The 19,992-nt window shown below is 43.8% G+C and overlaps 2 protein-coding genes across 3 annotated transcripts in view; one reads left to right on the top strand and one right to left on the bottom strand.

Moving 5' to 3' along the window:
* Window positions 1–3,862, top strand: part of LOC148103689 (high affinity immunoglobulin gamma Fc receptor I-like) — a 14,754-nt gene extending 10,892 nt beyond the window's left edge. The window contains exons 6-10 of the mRNA XM_087838185.1: window positions 1–30; window positions 135–185; window positions 2,160–2,231; window positions 3,374–3,439; window positions 3,825–3,862. The exon at window positions 1–30 is cut by the window's left edge and continues 129 nt beyond it. Of these exons, the coding sequence (XP_087694311.1) occupies window positions 1–30; window positions 135–185; window positions 2,160–2,231; window positions 3,374–3,439; window positions 3,825–3,862 (257 nt within the window). The remainder of the gene's footprint in view (window positions 31–134; window positions 186–2,159; window positions 2,232–3,373; window positions 3,440–3,824) is intronic.
* Window positions 3,863–16,127: 12,265 nt separating this feature from the next.
* On the bottom strand, window positions 16,128–19,979 carry LOC102788983 (butyrophilin subfamily 1 member A1-like). 2 transcript variants are annotated; one of them, XM_035915882.2, is made up of 5 exons: window positions 19,869–19,979; window positions 19,320–19,661; window positions 17,607–17,894; window positions 17,393–17,512; window positions 16,128–17,274 (listed from the first exon to the last, which is right to left on the bottom strand). In XM_035915882.2, the coding sequence occupies exons 1-5, from the start codon at window positions 19,966–19,968 to the stop codon at window positions 16,700–16,702; spliced, it is 1,425 nt and encodes a 474-aa protein (XP_035771775.2). In that variant the 5' UTR covers window positions 19,969–19,979; the 3' UTR covers window positions 16,128–16,699. The 2 variants fall into 2 exon arrangements, with proteins under 2 accessions (XP_035771775.2, XP_087688938.1); XM_087832812.1 differs by having other exon boundaries at window positions 17,393–17,431.
* Window positions 19,980–19,992: the final 13 nt, after the last annotated feature.

Raw genomic sequence — 19,992 nt, 5'->3', positions numbered from 1 at the left:
GTCGTACAGAAGAAACTTCTTTGACACCAAGTATGCCGACAGTTGGCTCATCAAAACAATTTATTTTTATGACTTTTTATTTTATAACAATAAACATACTTTTTTCCTGTTTATTTTGTCTTTTTCATAAGCAGGTGCTCACAATTCTACTGCCTCCTTCCAGCCTCCCTCTTCTGCACAAACAGGTCAGGAAGGCAAACATCTGTTTAAGAAAAAAAAAAACTGAACTTCAAATCTACAGGATCATGGAAATTAGAAACACAGTCCTTTAGTAAATCCTTTAGTAAACCCCAGGATATGGCCCTGATATGGTATTGTTCGGTCTTTGATATTAATCCTTCGGTAGGTTGTTGTCACTGTTAATTTTGACAGGAAATTTTCATTTAGTTTTTAATTTAGTTTTAGTACATGTATTTTGTCTTGTGGATAAAATGTATGTATGTTTAGTTTTTTGTCAAAATTCATTGAATTTTACTCTTGTCTCATTTGACTTCATATGAGAAGATTATAACAGACTTTTGAGTAAAATTGTTGAATAAAATATGATTTTGTTTTAGTCACAATTTAGGCAACTAAAATCATAATTTAAGTTGACTAAATAGCATAACACTTTAGGAGACTAAAAAATGATTCAGTTGACTGAAAAATAAAGTATTTTTACCCATGACAGTTTCTCCAGACAATTTACAAAGCATATTTTTTATTTTGACATAAAATGTGAAATGTGTCTATATATCTACTCTTATCATTTTGTTACATTATCATGAAACAGGGACCATGATAGCTAGTTTTACCTCCCCCTCTGCAAAAAAAGAGAAGGTGGTACCGTTTTATAATCTTACTTCGCAAGCAAGATTGGTCAGTTAAATTAACACTAGTTGTTATTAGGCAATATAATGATGTCAAAATATACCATGTTTAATAACATTTTTTTGTAATAATTTGCATGTTACTGTTGTGGAAAGAAATATGTTGTGCTTTCTTATGGTAGAAGCATAAATGCTACAAATGGGTCACTTTAGCCTACTGGTTGCGAGGCAACATGATGACAACATATTAACTGATATACAGTCCCGATCAAAAGTTTATGACCACTTGAAAAATGCCAAAAAATCATGGTTGGATCTTAACTAGTTTCCAAGTAGAGCTTCAACATCCAACAAGAAGAAATGGGAGTGAGACATGTTTTGAGCCGGCACCTTCATTCATTCATAAGATAGTGCTGTTTTACAGCTGATCAAAAGCTTAGGACCACACCTCCAAAAGAACCTGTAAACCCCCTCAAAACAGAAATCAAAGTTCCAAACATGAACTCAATAATGACTAGCTCCACCATTATTGTTGATCACTTCAAAGATTCGTTGTGGCATGCTTGATGCAAGCATTTCCATGAGGTGAGTGGGAACATTTCTCCAAGTGGTGAAGACGGTCATCTACTGTCTGGAACTGTTGTCCATTTTTGTAACTGTAGTCCATTTTTTGTAAATTTCCCTTGCCATTCATCCCCAAAGGTTCTCAGTTGAATTTAGATCAATGGAACATGCACGATAGTCCTAAAGAGTGAAGCTATTATTGGAAGAAGTCCCTTGTCCTGCGGGCATTGTGTACTGTAGTGTTGGCGTGTTGAAAAACCCAGTCGTTACCACACAAACAAGGGCCCTCAGTTATTAGGGATGCTTTTTGCAACATCTGGATATAGCCACTGGCCGTTTGATGCCCCTTTCACCTCCTGAAGCTCCATTGTGGCGCCCCCTCCACTGTGGTGCATAAAAAAAAAAAACATCTCAATTATAAATTTTAAAGGCATGTGGTCCTAACCTTTTGATCAGCTGTAAAACAGACTGTTTAAGTTTAAGCAATGTTTATAAATTGGAAGCTCAAAAATTTTTGTTAAGTTTGTTTATTTTAGTGAGATTCAATTTAAAAAAAAAAAAAGTCAGCCTTTTCAACCAAAAAACAACAAAAAGTTTTAACCATCACTCTGGTTTTGGTATTTCTCTTTGATTTTACTGTCTGCACTTTGACATTGTTATCATATAGAAAGAGTGTCTAGAATCGGAGTTGTTGTTGTTGTTGTTGTTGTTTTTTTAAAATTTCAACTAAAAAATGTCTGCCCATATCATATTCGTTTAAGGTCTTGACTTGCCTCTATATTTCAGTGCCTGCAGTGAGCATAGCTGAAGAAAACAACGAGACATATTCCCTCATCACAAAACCAAGAATGTCGAAAGGTAATTTGCCTAAACTGAAAACATTGAAGTTATAATACCCTTAATTGCTTAGATGTTTAGGGGAAGTGTCATGGTTCAGGAGTTTTTGACCCAGCATTCTGAGTTTGGTGACTTGTGTTTTATTATGTTCTAGTTTATTTATTTAGTCTAGGCTTTATTTGGCTCTATGTTTTGAGTCCTGTTTCCCTGTTTAGTTCTTGTATGTTTAGGTTCCTCCCATGTTTGTGTCTCCTCATATTGTTGTTTATGTTGTTGTGTCTTCATCGTGTGAGTCTGTCTTCTGTGTTTAGGTCTCCATTGCCCTTTATGTCTCATGATGTGTTTATCTCCCTTTTTGTCCCTTTCTCCTGCTCTCTCCCTTTGTGTCTCGTCTCTTCTTCTTGTTTACATCTCTCCCTGTCTCATTTCATGTCTCCCCTATCTGTCATGTGTCCCCCCCACCCAAGCCTGTCATGCCCCCTGTATGTGTTCCATAGTTAAGTCAGTGTCTCATCTCTCATTTCCCTGTTCCCATATCCCATCCACGAGTCTTAGTCTTTGTGTTTCCTGTTTTACTTTGAAAGTCTCACGCCCCATGCTCAGTATGTCCAATTTACTTCCTCCTGTCTTATCATTGTGTCAAGTTGCCCCAGCTGTGCTTCGCATGTGTTTCCTCTTTCTTTGTCACCCTAATGTGTATTCAGGTAGTCTTTGTCATTCATTTTCGGTCAGGTTGTCTGTTAAGTTCATGCCATGTTTCCAAGTTTCCATGTTCCAGGTATCCACACACCCACACCAGATTTCATGTTTAGGGTGTTTCATGTCTATTTTTGGTTTTCCCATTTTAGGTTATTATTTAGCTTCATCTTGGTTCGCCTTTCCCCATTGTTTTGTAGTTTGCCAGCAGCCATAATAAAAGCCTCACTCTTTGTGAAGAATCCTTTTTTTGCCTTTGGTTGTCTGCATTACTCTCCCCTACACATGATCTAACAGCATAGATTGTGACATGAAGAAAAACATGTCACCATATAAAAAGTAACATCGCTCTGAAGACCATACATAACTTAAGTGTCCCAGCCAGAAATGAGTGAGAACAATTTACATTTTAAATGTAATGAAAAGAAAAATCACTCTTATGATGTTTTGTTGTTATATGCCTGCAGAGGACAATGCACTTGAATCAGTCCAGGTGATGTATGCTATGGTCGGGAAACCCAGCGATGTGAAAGGTAATTTAAACTAAAAGTAGACTATTTAATCCTTAATGCTCACCCCATATTTTGGGAACAATTTAGGGTTGCAGCAGGACTGGAGCCTCTGCCCATTATCACTGAGCAAAGGGCCAGACAAAATACATCTTGGACAAGATGGATATATAATCTGACAGTAATGTTATATTCTTGGTTTTTAAATTATATATATTTTTAAACACAGCATGCACGTGTTTCATGCTGTTGATATTTTCAGCTTTGTTTTTAACATCTCAGAAAAAACCCCACACGAGAAACCCACAGGCAAAAATGTGTTGATGAGTCTCCTCGGTCTATCGTGCAGCAGCCAGATAAGACTGTTTTAACAAATAACTGTTTTGAAATGTATTGTGCCTCCAAACAGAGATGGCAGTAGTGAGCTGGTTGGAGACCCACAACTGACTGGCATGGATCTGGATAACTTTTACTGCACAGTACAAGACTAAAAATAAAGGGAATGCTGGTCTTCAGTGTGCATTTTATTTTCTTTGTTAATGCCATCTGTATCATGAAATCTAGAAAAAGTGACATATGTTTATATATATTTATATAAAATACAATGAAACATTTTTGTGGTTCAAAACACATTTAATTAGTTAACTTCTAGTTAATTTCTAATTTGTGAAAAGAGGGCAGTTTATATCAAATTACAAATATCTCAACCTGCATGTTTAAAAAAAAATATTATCTCTGTTCTTATTCTGTGTGAGTGAAAACTTCAGCCACCTCATATTATCATGTATATTTAAACAGGGAGCAGTGTGTTAATAAATATTATTAGTGAAGCCCAGGTCTATTTGCTCTGCCTAATTGTAGACATGAGTACACTGTTGCAGTTTTTAAACATGCTCACTGTGGCTTCTGTGGCAAGACAGTGTGACAAATGCTATGTTAATGTAATGTGAGCCAACAACAGAATATCCTTTTATGGTAAAGATGGTGGTACTGTGAACACAAGGTGAATCTTATGTAAAATTATGAAGATGTTGGAATAAATTTAATGCAAAAAAATGTGCGTTCTTTTAATAAAAGCAAATTTATGTAAAATTATTTTTTGTTAGCTTGTGTTGTTGTTGTTTTTTGAGTATCCATAAAGTATAAGAAAATAAATATATAAATAAATAAATATATAATCTTAAGTGATATATATATATATATATATATATATGTATAAAAAAAAATTCCCCACTCGCCCCTGTGGGTGGTCAATCCTTCAAGCTCAGGTCTTGGGAGCTTGAGGGTCCTGCGCAGTATCTTAGCTGTTCCCAGGACTGCACTCTTCTGGACAGAGATCTACGATGTTGTTCCCGAGATCTGCTGGAGTCACTTGCCTAGCTTGGGAGTCACCACACCTAGTGCTCCGATTACCACGGGGACCACCGTTACCTTCACCCTCCACATCTTCTCGAGCTCTTCTCTGAGCTCTTGGTATTTCTTGAGCTTCTCGTGTTCCTTCTTCCTGATGTTGCTGTCATTCGGAACCGCTACATCGATCACTACAGCCGTCTTCTTCTGTTTGTCTACCACCACTATGTCCGGTTGGTTAGCCACCACCATTTTGTCCGTCTGTATCTGGAAGTCCCACAGGATCTTAGCTCTGTCATTCTCCATCACCCTTGGGGGCGTTTCCCATTTTGACCTCGAAACTTCCAGGTTATACTCGGCACAGATGTTCCATCTTTACACAGCCTGCACCTGGGGTCTTGCCTGGTGTGATAGACCCCAGCCTCAATGGATCTTGTGCTTAGTGCTTGTTCCTGTGCTGCCATGATTAGTGCTTCCGTGCTGTCTTTCAGTCCAGCTTTGTCCAGCCACTGGTAGGATTTCTGGATATCAGCCACCTCCTCTATCTGCCGATGGTACATACCGTGCAGGGGCCTGTCCTTCCATGATGGTCAGTTGGGGCCATCTTCGTGATGTATTCTTGGATGTTCGTTGTCTCATCCTGGACTGTGGTGCTGACACTCACCAGTCCCCGACCCCCTTCCTTCCGCTTAGCGTACAGCCTCAGGGTGCTGGACTTGGGGTGAAACCCTCCATGCATGGTAAGGAGCTTTCTTGTCTTGATGTCAGTGGCTTCTATCTCCTCCTTTGGCCAGCCTATTACCCCAGCAGGGTACCTGATCACGGGCAGGGCGTACGTGTTGATAGCCCGGATCTTGTTCTTAACGTTCAACTGACTCATCAGGACTTGCCTGACCCTCTGCAGGTACTTGGTGGTTGCAGCTTTCCTAGCGGCCTCCTCGTGGTTCCCATTCGCCTGCGGGATCCCCAGGTACTTGTAGCTGTTCTCTATGTCACGGCTGGGGCGGCAGTCGTGTGGAGGTGAGGAAGGAGGATCCAAAATGCAGGTACTGGCTGGGGTGCGAGTGAGTGTTTATTTACAGCGGTGAGAAGGTGACAAAACAAGAAGAGCAGAGCAGGGGGTAAACAAACCTAAACTGGGAAAACTAACAAACAAAACTTAAACCAGACACTCATGGGAGGAGGAACAAAATGCACAAAGGGAGATGGCAGAGAGACACAGAATGAGTACTGGGTAACATAGAATAATGCAGACAGACATGGAACCAATCAGACGACGCGACAGAGAGCACAGGAAAACACAGGGCTTAAATACATGGGGAGTAATCAGGGAATGGGCCACAGGAGGGAGACACAGCTGGGAGCAATTAGGCTAACGAGACAGGGGAGAGGTAAAACTGAACACACTGACATGAGACATGAACTTTCAAAATAAAACAGGAAACCAACAGACACAGAGAACCAGACCGGACACCGAACTTGACAGGCAGACTCATGAGCAGACACAATAATACCATGGACAGACAGAGAGAACACAGGCAGGCATAAAACAAAAACACTAACACATAGCAACCCTAAACAAAAGACAAAACAGAATAACCGAGAACAAAGAATAATAGAAAGAAACAAAACACCGAGTCCTCAGACTCAGGACCATGACAGTACCCCCCCCTCAAGGGCTGGCTCCAGACAGCCCAACAGAAACACAAAAACCGTCCAAACCCCCCCCCCCCCTGCAAAAACCAAAAAACGGAAAACGACCCGACCAGGGCGGGCGGTGGGGGACCAGGACGGAGGGACAGAGGCCAAAAAGGCCCAGACGGACAAGTTCAGGGGGCCGACCCGGAGGCCGACAGCGCCGGAGGCCAAAACAGTTCCGTTCCGGAGGCCGACCATGTGAATGGCAGTGGCAGTGGGACAGGTCCGGAGGCCGGCCACGCAGTAGGCAGTGGCGTGGAAACAGTTCTGGAGGCCGACCGTGCGGACGGCGACGGCGGCGAGGAAGCAGTTCTGGAGGCCGACCGTGCGGACGGCGACGGCGGCGAGGAAGCAGTTCTGGAGGCCGACCGCGCGGACGGCGACGGCGGCGAGGAAGCAGTTCTGGAGGCCGACCGCGCGGACGGCGACGGCGGCGAGGAAGCAGTTCTGGAGGCCGACCGCGCGGACGACGACGGCGGCGAGGAAGCAGTTCTGGGGGCCGACCGCGCGGACGGCGACGGCGGCGAGGAAGCAGTTCTGGGGGCCGACCGTGCGGACGGTGACGGCGGCGTGAAAGCAAGTCCGGAGGCCGGCCACGGTGACGGAGATGCCCAACATGCGGCCTGGCAGATGACCGACGGTGTTGAGGCGGCAGTTGGGGACCTGAAGGCTGCGTGGCCTTCGCAGCACCAGACGAGACGGGACCTGAAGGCTGCGTGGCCTTCGCAGCACCAGACGAGACGGGACCTGAAGGCTGCGTGGCCTTCGCAGCACCAGACGAGACAGAAGCTGAGGCTGGACCAGACGAGGCGGGAGCTGAGGCTGGACCAGGCGAAGGCGATGCAGAGGCTGGACCAGGCGAAGGCGATGCAGAGGCTGGACCAGGCGACGGCGAAGGCGATGCAGAGGCTGGACCAGGCGATGGCGAAGGCGATGCAGAGGCTGGACCAGGCGACGCTGATGCAGAGGCTGGACCAAGCGACGGCGTGGGTGGAGACACTGTCGCTGGACCAGGCGACGGCGTGGGTGGAGACACTGACGCTGGACCAGGCGACGGCGTGGGTGGAGACACTGACGCTGGACCAGGCGACGGCGAAGTTGATGGTGGTGAAGCCGGACCAGGCGACGGCGTGGATGATGGTGGTGAAGCCGGACCAGGCGACGGCGTGGATGATGGTGGTGGAGACTCCGAGGCTGCAGCTGGCGTGGGCGATGATGGTGGAGACTCCGAGGCTGCAGCTGGCGTGGGTGGAGACTCCGAGGCTGCAGCTGGCGGCAGCGTGGAAGCCGGAGACTGAGGCGCTGCAGCAGGCGGCGGCGTGGACGAAACCGTGGATGCGGCTGCTGCTGCAGGCGTGGATGCAGCCGCTGATGGAGCAGCTGGTGGCTGGACGGGCTCCTCGGGCCCCCCAGCTGGCGAAGCAGGAGGCCGGACGGGCTCCTCGGGCCCTCCAGCTGGCGAAGCAGGAAGCTGGCTAGGTTCTCCTGAACCTCCAGCTGACGAAGCAGGAAGCTGGCTAGGTTCTCCTGAACCTCCAGCTGACGAGTCTTGGGGCTGGACGGGCTCCTCGGGCCCTCCAGCTGACGAGTCTTGGGACTGGACGGGCTCCTCGGGCCCTCCAGCTGACGAGTCTTGGGGCTGGACGGGCTCCTCGGGCCCCCCAGCGAAAACAGTCTCAGAACCAGTGGGCACTGGAGCCCTGGCACACACAGGACAGAACCAACAGGTGCGGGGACCTCTGGCAGAGACAGAACAGAACCAGCAGGTGCGGGGACCCCTGGCAGAGACAGAACAGAACCAGCAGGTGCGGGGACCCCTGGCAGGGACAGAACAGTACCAGCAGGTGCAGAGACCTCTGGCAGAAACAGAACAGAACCAGCAGGTGCGGGGACCTCTGGTGGGCGCAGAACAGAACCAGCAGGTGCGGGGACCTCTGGCGGGCGCAGAACAGAACCAGCAGGTGCGGAGACCTCTGGCGGGCACAGAACAGAACCAGCAGGCGCGGAGACCTCTGGCAGGGACAGAACAGAACCAGCAGGTGCGGGGACCTCTGGCAGAGACGGAACAGAACCAGCAGGTGCGGGGACCTCTGGCGGGCGCAGAACAGAACCAGCAGGTGCGGGGACCTCTGGCGGGCGCAGAACAGAACCAACAGGTGCGGGGACCTCTGGCGGGCGCAGAACAGAACCAGCAGGTGCGGGGACCTCTGGCAGAGACAGAACAGAACCAGCAGGTGCGGAGACCTCTGGCGGGCACAGAACAGATCCAGTAGGTGCGGGGACCTCTGGCGGGCACAGAACAGACTGCAGCTGTGCGGAGCACCGACCCTGCTCAGGCAGCGACAGCCGGGTGCAGTCCTCAGCTGGGTTCTTAGCCTCCAGGGGTCCAGAGTCTGCTGGGGGCCGAAACCCAGCCTCTGGGGAGGCCCTGGGGTGAATAACAGTCTCTAGATTAGCCAGTTTCTGAGAAACTAGAGTGGTTTTATTGGGTTTGTCTCTCCGCTTAAAATGGGTGCTAGGAACGGGATTCAAAATGGGTGGCACAGACACAGCCTCCAGTATGGAGGGAGCGGGTGACCGGGCTAATGGAATGGATGCAGGCTGGGCTAATGAACTGGCTAAAGGCTGATGTACTGTTTGAGGTGAGACTGGAGTTGGTAGTGGAGTGGATGAAACCCAGTCAGTTACTGTTTTGGATGTCTTGAAAATGCCAACTTGTGAGAGGTCAGTTACCACGAAGGTAGGTAAGCGCCGTGAACTGTCTCTACTCTCCCCATGAACAGCCCCAGAAAACACAGTCCCAGAAGCACCAGCGTCCTTAAAACTCACCACAGCTGGTCGCACAGGGGTCCCTGAATCCGGCTGTGGGGTGAAGCGCCGGTGGCGCGAATGTTTCCTTCCCACCGCTGACGGCTCCGACAGGCAGGGAAAAACCCCTGGGGGGTCGGGCCGTGAAACCTCCGGTGGGTGAATCTGAGACGGCTGCTTTGTGGCGGTCGTTGTCCGTTGTTGCGGGGCAGAATCTTCCGAAGCTTGCACCGCTTCCCGGGCTTTATGCAGATCAGCGATTAAGTCAGTAAATCCCCGGACCTGGTGGAGATAGGGATTTCCGGCCAGGATAGCCTCAATGGCATTTATCCCCACAACCTTCGCTCGTGCATTGGAGGTGTGGGTTACCCAGTCCACCAGGCGTAGGGCGCGTGTGAGGTCGCTCTCCCCGGACAAAGCTGCTGGATCCATCTTGTGGTCGCGTCGTACTGTCACGGCTGGGGCGGCAGTCGTGTGGAGGTGAGGAAGGAGGATCCAAAATGCAGGTACTGGCTGGGGTGCGAGTGAGTGTTTATTTACAGCGGTGAGAAGGTGACAAAACAAGAAGAGCAGAGCAGGGGGTAAACAAACCTAAACTGGGAAAACTAACAAACAAAACTTAAACCAGACACTCACGGGAGGAGGAACAAAATGCACAAAGGGAGATGGCAGAGAGACACAGAATGAGTACTGGGTAACATAGAATAATGCAGACAGACATGGAACCAATCAGACGACGCGACAGAGAGCACAGGAAAACACAGGGCTTAAATACATGGGGAGTAATCAGGGAATGGGCCACAGGAGGGAGACACAGCTGGGAGCAATTAGGCTAACGAGACAGGGGAGAGGTAAAACTGAACACACTGACATGAGACATGAACTTTCAAAATAAAACAGGAAACCAACAGACACAGAGAACCAGACTGGACACCGAACTTGACAGGCAGACTCATGAGCAGACACAATAATACCATGGACAGACAGAGAGAACACAGGCAGGCATAAAACAAAAACACTAACACATAGCAACCCTAAACAAAAGACAAAACAGAATAACCGAGAACAAAGAATAATAGAAAGAAACAAAACACCGAGTCCTCAGACTCAGGACCATGACACTCTATGTCTGCAATGTTGCCTTCTGGTAGTTTGATCCCCTCAGTTCTGACTACCTTCCCTCTCTTTGTCATCATCTGACTACACCGAACGACATTCCGATGTCATTGCTGTATATCCTGGTGGTGTGGATCAGTGAATCGATGTCTCGTTCACTCTTGGCATACAGCTTGATATCATCCCTGTACAGGAGGTGGCTGACACCTGCTCCATTCCCTAGTCGCTATCCGTAGCCAGTCTTGTCAATTATCTCACTGAGGGGGTTCAGGCCTATGCAGAACAGCAGTGGGGACAGAGCATCTCCTTGATAGATCCCGCACTTGATGGTGACTTGTGCTATGGGCTTGAGGTTGGCCTCCAGTGTTGTCTGCCACATCCCCACTGAGTTCCTGATGAAGGCTCTAAGGGTGCTGTTCAGGGGTCGGCAACCCTAGGCACGTGTGCTGGACTAGCCATCGGGCATACCAGGCATTTGCTCGGTGGCCCGATAATTTCTTTCTTTTTTTTTTGTAACAGTATAAACAATGAAAGGTGGTGGATTGGCCAGATGCTGGCCGGTGTGTAAAAATAACTCAGTTGTTTGTTGGTGGATATGGCGGAGCTTCCACGGATTCAGTAACATTAGCAAGTGGTGGAGGCCAGCAGGTGGATCAGGGAGAGGGGAGGCAGGAGGAGGAGAGACCCGAGGTGCCGCCGGTCCGACTTCAGGTAAGAAGTTATGACCTGCAGTCTATCTGGGTCAGATATAAACCAAGTTTAGGTGAAGTTTATTTTCGTTGTGCAAAGTTTTACAGTCAGCTACAATAATTTGTGCTGCGCACTAGCTAGCATGACAGAGTTTCTATACAGCTGGGTGGTTGCTATGGTGTTACTGATAGTGAACTTTATTTTATTCATAAGGTTAGTTAGTAGAGTTGCCAACCGTCCCGTAAAAAGATGGAATCGTCCCGCATTCAGAGAAATTATTAGGCATTTTGTGTTGAGCTGAGAAGGGACGCAGTTTGTCCCGGACTCCAGCTAGGATGGAAAAAGACAAAAATGTGGAGTTATTCTGTAATTACGCTGCACAGCTGCCTTTTCTTCTCCTCTCATTCTCTCCCCTCCCTCTCCTGTTGTTACTTTAATCATGAAACTGATCAATGATCAGCTGATCGGCTTTTCTCTCTTGTTTGTTTATCACCCACTTTGCGCCAGATGTCACGCTAAACAACAGCAGCATGTTTAAGCTTGATCAGCTGTTGTTAGAATTGATTTAATATTACTTTCTACTATCAGCTGAGGTTTGCTGGAGCCACAGCTGTAAAGCTGCTGGTCATTATGTCAGTTTGGTTATCTGGTGAGAGGGAAACATGAAGATGAAACCAGGAGATGTCCTTACTAAATCATCAGAGCTGAACAGGTGATGGAGAAACAGGTTTACCTTTTAGGTGACATGAATAAATTGGACCGAATTTATGAACTGTTTCTGAGAGACAAATAACATCAAGATCCTTTTCTATGTAGCTGACGGCTGGTAACTGTGCAGGGGTGGATCTAGCAAAGTTCTGCCAGGGGGGCCAGGTGGGGCAGGGAAAGAGGGACACAAAGAAATACTTTCTTATTCTCATTTAAAATGTATGGCTGTTATTAAATGATTATCTGAAGCTTACAACCAAAGTTTTTATCTGACATAAAATGTATAGAAATCATACATATACCAACAACATTGTACATCACTGTCACAACAGTGTTTGTTTTCATTCAAAGGCTTTATGGCTTTAATACCTGGTGGGCCGGTCTTCAGTTAACATGCCCGGGCTGATTTTTTGTCCCAGTCCAGCCCTGGGCACGACACGCAGTGAATTAATCTGAGAAGGTGCATCAAAAAATAAATGGCTGCGCCAGCGGTGCACATCGCAAATCAGCTCGCATAGACACATTAGTTGTTCCTCTTCTTAACGACGGTATCTTAGCTAACAACCCCAACTACTAGATTCAACTTGTAGTTGGCTAAAAATAACTTAGCCTACTGGTGAGAGGGACGTTGTTAGCTTTCCACATTCCGACATTTCAAAAGCTTCAGGAGCTTTTCGCTCAGCACAGCATCAGCACCACGGAAATACACGGATACATCCGTAGACTCGAGACACAATGGATTTTTGGGACTTTCAGGTGTATGGACCAATGTTTTATTTTCTGATCAAACCAGAAATCTTTAATTAGCAGCTAGATTTGTCTCGCATTAACTGGCTGAGTTAATGCCAGTTAATGCAACATCGAAGCAGCTGGAATCCACAGCTGTGCGTGTTCATGGAGCTGCATTTTCACCTGCTGGACATCGCTACCTGACAAGTTTAACTGTCTTCAGAACATTGCAGAGGCCTTATTGACAGTATTTGGCTCTACATATCTGTCTGAGCAGATTTTCTCTCACATGAGTCCTCTGGTAGCCGTCTGAATGCTGGACACTCGGAGACCTGTCTCTCTGAATGGGAGACCAAAGACCACATTAACATGTGTGCCTCTGTATTAACAAACATGCCATATTGGCTTAGTTTATTTTTCTTATCATTCTTGTGAGGAGACCATAAATAGCATTTGTATTTTCTGTTGTACAGTTCATTTGCTGTTATGGAGTTCTTGTTATGGATAAAAAGTGTCTTTTTTTGTTTCAAAATAGCTGATAACTATTCGCTTTTAGCTGCCAACATCTGCAAACTAATATAATTCTATAAAGTGGTTCTATATATTGTGTAACTGTTCATATAGAGCGTTATTAAATTTATTGCTAATGCAATCATATGGCACACTGACTTCTGTGGAAATTTTAAATGGCACTCGCCATCAGAAAAGTTGCCTACCCCTGGTCCTGTTGATCTTATATAGTTCTAGGCATTCCAGGATCCAGGTGTGGGGCATTGAGTCATAGGCCTTCTTGTAATCAATCCAGGCAGTGCACAGGTTGGTCAGTCTGGTCCTGCAGTCTCGGCTGACTGCTTGGTCTGCCAGTAGCTGTTGTTTTGCGCCTCTGGTATTCTTGCCCATCCCTTTCTGTGCCCCGCTCATGTATTGACCCATGCGCCTGTTCATCTTAGCCGCTATGATGCCTGACAGGAGCTTCCATGTGGTGCTGAGGCAGGTTATTGGTTGGTAATTGGAGGGCACCGGTCCCTTCTGGGGGTCCTTGAGGATCAGGACTGTCCGGCCTTCGGTAAGCCATTCCGGGTGTCTCTCATCAACTAGCAGTTGGTGGAGTGCAGTCAGCTTCTTCAGCCAGTAGGTGTGAACCATGTCAGGGCCTGGTGCTGTCCAACTGGAGTCCCTTTCTTGGATGTCTGCCGCTGTGATGGTTACTGGATCCTGTTCGGGGAGGTTGCTGTGGTCTGCCCTCAGATCCACTAGCCACTGAGCATTGCCGTTATGGGTTGCGTCCTTCTCCCATATGCTCTTCCGGTATTGCTCCGTCTCCAGCCTTGGTGGTGCTGTTCTCATATTGTTCCCCTGTCACTGAGAGTACACCTTGGCTGGTTCCGTGGAGAACAGCTGGTTTATTCTCCTGCCTTCTATCTCTCTGGTGTACCTCCTCAAGCGGCTGGCCAAGGCTGTGAGTCGTTGCTTGGCAGTTTCCAAGGCCTCACGTATGGACAGCTTCCTGTACTTCTTAGGCACCTTCCTCATCGCGCCTTTCTGCAACTCCGATAGTTGGCTAACCTCCCTCCGTGTTACCTTGATCTTAGCCCCTAGCCTCCTCCTCCTTCTCTTATTTTAGGTGATTTTAACAATTGTAATCTTAAGAAATCACTGAACATAATTTCTTAACACTACAATATAATTTAAAAAATTATATTTCACCTGTCCTACAAGGCAAAACAAAACGCTGGATTTGTGTTATGGATCAATTAAGGGGGGATATAAGTCTGTGGCTGGACCTGCACTACATTCTTCAGATCTCCAAAGACATCAAGAATCTGATTCTTAAAAGGAAAATTCATTTTAATGAGTATGACGTTTCCACTATGAGGACATTAAGGAAGGAGGTGAGAGCTGTAATAAAGAAGACCAAGATGAGATATAAAAATAAGATTGAAGCAGAAATGAGTAGTAATTACCTTAACAGAGCTTGGTGTGGTATGAAAACCATCTAAGGGCTACAAACTAAGGGTCACTGTAACATTTATTAAGATGGGTTTACCTCTGACAAACATTTGGCAGATAATTGTAATAGTTTTTATCTTTATTTTGAGAATCTTGATTGTTTTATGGAGACGAGTACACTAAGAAAAAAGACTACCACTCCCTCATCATTTTGTACTGAGGAGAGGGGTGTAGTTAATGTCTTTAGACACACTAAGATTAAGAGTCCTGGACCTGACAACATCTGTGGGCAGGTACTGAAAACTTGTGCTGATCAGTTGAGTGGGATTTTTCATCACATTTCTTTCACTTTCCCTAGAGTTACAGACAGTACCTACGATTTGGAATAACGCTATCATTGTTCCAGCAGGAAGAGGTGTGGGATATGCTGTTGTCACACTCATGCATTTCTTGTGTAAGCATCTTGAGGGCCCTAACACTCATACAAGATTATTATTTGCTGACTTTTTGTCAACATTCAACACAATTCAGCCCACCTTACTTGCTGATGGGCTTTATAACCACCTTAAGCTTAATCTTAGTCTGATTAGTTGGTGCTAGACTTTTTCACTTACAGCTCACAATGCATGAAGGTGAACCATGTACATTCTGATGTGCTCTCCTCTTCTACTGGATCTCATCAGGGTTGCTGTCTCTCACCCCTTCTTTTAATTCTGTACACGAATGAGCAGTGTTACTAACAGACACATCCTAAAGATTGCTGATGACACAGTGATCGTTAGTGTTTTTGTGGGGGACGAGACAGGCCATGGGCAGGTTGTAGAAGATTTTGTGGATTGGTGTGATGAGTCCTTCCTTTCATTAAATGTGTCAAAAACAAAAGACATGATTATTGATTTCAGGAAGTCTTCTTTTAGTTCATCACCTTACTATTATTAAAGCTGCTGATATTGAGTTTGTGAAGACTTAAAAGCATTTAGGGGCTGTTCTTGACCGCAAACTGTTTTGACTGTGTTTTGAGCCTCATGCTGATGTCACTACCAAAGAAGTTAAGCGAAGACTGTTCCTTTTAAGGAAAATGACATATTTTAATGTGTCATCTGAATTGCTGACGTTGTTTTACAGAATTTTATTGAATATGTTATTTCTTTCTGTATCGCTGCTACAGGACCGGAAGACAGCAAAGAGAAAGAAAGAGAAATTAGGAAGATAGTTAACAGAAGGAGAGGGAAAGAACAATAGAGGAGGAGATGTCACGGTAGTGGGTCTGCAACCCAGTATTTGTGTTTCAGACTCTGTAATTATATTATTTGATTATTGTTATCATGGTTTTGGTTTTCTTTAGTTCTTAGTGATTTTAGTCCTTCCTCCCTTAGTATTTATCTTAGCCTGTGTTTAGACTCTGTTCTCATGTCTACTCTATACTTTTCTTATAGCCATCATGTGACATATCATAACTGCCATAAATGTATACAATTAATAGTAGTTGTATATTTACTAAATGTATTTTGCAAATAAAGTTAATTCTCCTGATAAGGTACTTTTTTTTTTTTACACATTTTAAAGATTTTAATGGCATGTTTAATATTTTTACACAACCTATACAAAAACTGATTTCTTTTTCACCAAACAAAAAAGAAATACACACTTGTAGTACATTTAGAAAGACAAAGTTAAAGTCAGAAATCTGATTATTATCTCCTATTATATAAAATGTAAATAACTTGCACATTAAAAAAGAACAAAGACAATAAAAAGAAAGAAAAAGAAAACAAAAGTAAAAGTATATGTGTGGTACATGGCACCAAATATGTAAAATGATCTAATATTAGGTTTATATTATTATTAGAATTTTATTAAAATGGAACAATAACACTGTAATGTTCTTTGTGACTGAAAGAGTGCAACTATCTTTTGGCTCTGAAACACATTTCTCCTTATATGCAGTTGTCATAAATCATATGGCCACTAGAGGACACTGAAGTACATTTAATATTGTGTCACTAGGGTCTTTCAACCAATTTCTTCTGTTGTGTTAAAAATGGTGATGACAGGCTCTCTTCTGTGAAATAAGTAAAATCCATATTGTCTTTACTATAGCTGCTGTTTTGAATTTGCTTTCATCCATGAAATATATCTTGTAGTGCTGTGTTAGAGATTGTAAATGTCTTACTTTTTTAACTGTGATAAATGGATGATTAAACGAATAATGTGAGCGTTATTTAATGTTCACTTTTATGCCTCTGAATTGCCTGGTTGAAACTGTATATGAACTTCATTTCTCCTCTTCTCTATTTTCTCCCTCTGTGTATGAATTTTGTATAAAGTGTTATCTAACTCTTTCTTCTTCTCTGTCATTACATCAACCCCATACAACACTGATTTTCTTTCTGTTTCCTTTTCCTCTATTTCTTTTTCAAGGTTTTCCTTCATTGTTTCAAAATTAGTTTCTTTTTCCATACCCTGTTCTTCATTTATTTTGTCAGATTTTGTGTCATTTTGTTCTATTTGTTCAATATTGTTTACCAGCTGACTCTGATTTTCATCATTTTTTTGTAGCTCGAGCAGTTTCAGTTTGAGTTTATGAATATCATTTTCTAAGTCACATTTATGACTCATTAAAAATTGAACCACCATTATCAAATTAAATTTGTCTTCCATTCCATCTTTAAACCAAGCATTGAGGTTTTCTTGTTCCATATCAAAGTCGACAGTGTCAGTACTATCTTCTGTGAGATCCAGTGCTTCTCTTTTTTTCTCAGTGAGGGGCTGACACTCTCTGTGATCAGTGGAAATTTTTGTGTTTCCTCCTGTTGTACAAAAAAAGTCATTTAAATTGACAGAAATACATTATTTTGTCTTTCTTTAATAAATAATTGATTTTTTTTTTTAGTCACTTTATTTTCATTTTTAGTCAAAAAACTGTACCTTGATGTTTAGAACGATATTTCCAGACAACAGAGACAACTGCAAGAATAAGCAGGACTGTCACAACAACACTTATGATGATGTGACCAGCAGAACTACATGGAGGATTAAATAAATCACCTGTAATGAGAACACACAGAATATCAACAAGTAGCCTGCAGCAATTTTACAGACAAACAAAAAAAATATAACTAAATAACTTGTTTTTTTTTACCTGGAACATGTATGTGTGTCTCTCTGCTCTGGTTGGTGTTCCTCTGTTGGAGTCTGCAGGTGATGTTGTTGCTGTGTCTCTTCTCCACAGTCACTCTGCTGCTGACAGTATAGAGGTCATCAGGACCTCTGAGGGTCTCTGTAGGTCCAGCAGAGAGGAGGTTTCCCTCACCGTCCAACCACAGCAGCTCAGGCTCTGGATACCAGCCTGCAGACTCACACTGTAACACCACTTTACTGCTGTCCTCACTGTTCCTCATTAAAGTGATAATAAGTGATGAAACTACACCTAAAGATTAGGAAAAGAGAAAACACATTAGTGTTGCTACCAGTTACAGTCACCAGAGAGCCAAGTTTAAAATTCTGGGAAATGTATTGACTACTTTTACACCAATCATATTTGAACCACTGAATAGTGACATTAAAAACACTAACTTCTATAATGCCCTGCTGTCAATACATAAGGTACTGACGTTCATTTAGGGGCTTCTTTAACATATAAACAATCAAGCAGTTGTAATGCACTCCCGACTGCTTTATTTTTATTTATATTGCAAGGTAGAGACCTTTCAATAATAAAGAGAAACTGATGACTCCCTATGATCAAGAACATGGCAACAATGGGAATGAAAAATTCCCTTTAAACAGGAAGAAACTTCCAGTAAAACCAGCTTCAGAGAGCGGCAGCCATCTGCCATAACTGGTTGATGATGAGCGGAAGAAGACAAGACAAAAGACAGATTATAATTTCCTTCCTTTTGCACACATCAAAAACCGCTCAAGGAACAGGAATGACTTTGTTATCAACCCATCCTTCAAAATCCCCATTCACTGTAACTAAGTTTAAGAATATAATCCACCCACTTTTATCATCGTCAATGCCCTGTACCAACATAGAGCAGAGCAGCTATCTGAACGCCACTCCAATAGAGGTCGATTATCTTGTTAATAATTTCACCTCCTCACTACGTACGACTCTGGATACTGTAGCTCCAGTGAAAACTAAGGTCTCTAATCAGAAGTACCTGACTCCGTGGTATAATTCTCAAACACGTACCCTAAAGCAGATGACTTGTAATCTGGAGAGGAAATGGCGTGTCACAAATTTAGAGGATCATCATTTAGCCTGGAGGAATAGTTTGTTGCTTTATAAGAAAGCCCTCCGCAAAGCCAGAACAGCTTACTACTCATCACTGATTGAAGAAAATAAGAACAACCAAGGTTTCTCTTCAGCACTGTAGCCAGGCTGACAAAAAGTCAGAGCTCTTTTGAGCCAACCATCCCTTTAACGTTAACTAGTGATGACTTCATGAACTTCTTTACAAATAAAATTTTTATCATTAGAGAAAAAAATTACCAATAATCATCCCACAGATGTAATATTATCTACAGCTACTCTTAGTACCATTGATGTTAAGTTAGACTCTTTTTCTCCAATCGATCTTTCTGAGTTAACTTCAATAATTACTTCCTCCAAACCATCAACGTGTCTTTTAGACCCCATTCCTACAAAACTGCTGGTTTGATTTTAGTGTTATTCTGTATGTTCTTTTGCATATATGTGTTAAATAATAGTGCAGCATAACATGTTTATTTTACCCTTATGATTTTTTACTACTAACATTGTACTTTTTATAAACTAAATAATGACTGATGATTCCCAACATCAGATATCATTTTGAGCTTTCTGTACAAAGACTATATCTCCACTTACCAACAACAAGCTCAACACTAGCTTGTCCACTAAGGGCAGGAATGAAGCATTTGTATGATCCCCTATCTGACAGTTTCACTTTGGAGAGTTTTAGTGAAATGTCTCCGAGCTTCAGGTTGTTAATGGGTAGTGATGTTCTTTCCATGTAGGCTTCATTTTTTTTATTCACGAGCTCCACGCCGTCACGCCAAACATGCACAAATCTGGGTGTGAGGTCAGATCGTGTCCACTCTACTGTCATATCAGCAGCATTCACAGCAGGATCCAGATGGCATGGTAACACAGTGTCATCACCAACTATTGCCACAACTGGGTCAGATGGACCAACCACCTGAGACACACCTAAAGGAAGATTACAAATATGTGTTAAACATGTTAAAAAAAAAGGTTCGGAAGCCCAGGTGATGTAACTCTTTTAAATTGGCTGTTTTACTCTATGACATAAATTAAACGGCTGATATTTAATCAATAACATAAATATCTGTGTAATTAATAGACTTCGATGTTTTGTATAATTTGTGTAACTTCATGAACATAAGACTTATTTACCTCCACAAAACTGAAAGAAAAAAATAGAGTGATGAAAAAAAAAGACACAGATGGCCCCAAGTGGCATTTTACAGCAACGTCCATCCTTCAGGCAAAACATTGTAGATGTTTGAAGACTGAAATG

This window comes from Neolamprologus brichardi, chromosome 3, assembly GCF_056152115.1.
Source record: "Neolamprologus brichardi isolate AB-2024 chromosome 3, ASM5615211v1, whole genome shotgun sequence".
Lineage (NCBI taxonomy): Eukaryota > Metazoa > Chordata > Actinopteri > Cichliformes > Cichlidae > Neolamprologus > Neolamprologus brichardi.
This window is presented reverse-complemented; position numbering and strand designations above follow the sequence as displayed.

Coding starts and splice junctions, on each gene's coding strand:
- LOC102788983 (XM_035915882.2), bottom strand. CDS start 19,968: ATGTTTTGCCTGAAGGATGGACGTTGCTGTAAAATGCCACTTGGGGCC. Junction 17,513..17,606: donor GACACACATACATGTTCCAG/GTAAAAAAAAAC, acceptor TTCTCATTACAG/GTGATTTATTTAATCCTCCA. Junction 17,275..17,392: donor ATATCGTTCTAAACATCAAG/GTACAGTTTTTT, acceptor TTTGTACAACAG/GAGGAAACACAAAAATTTCC.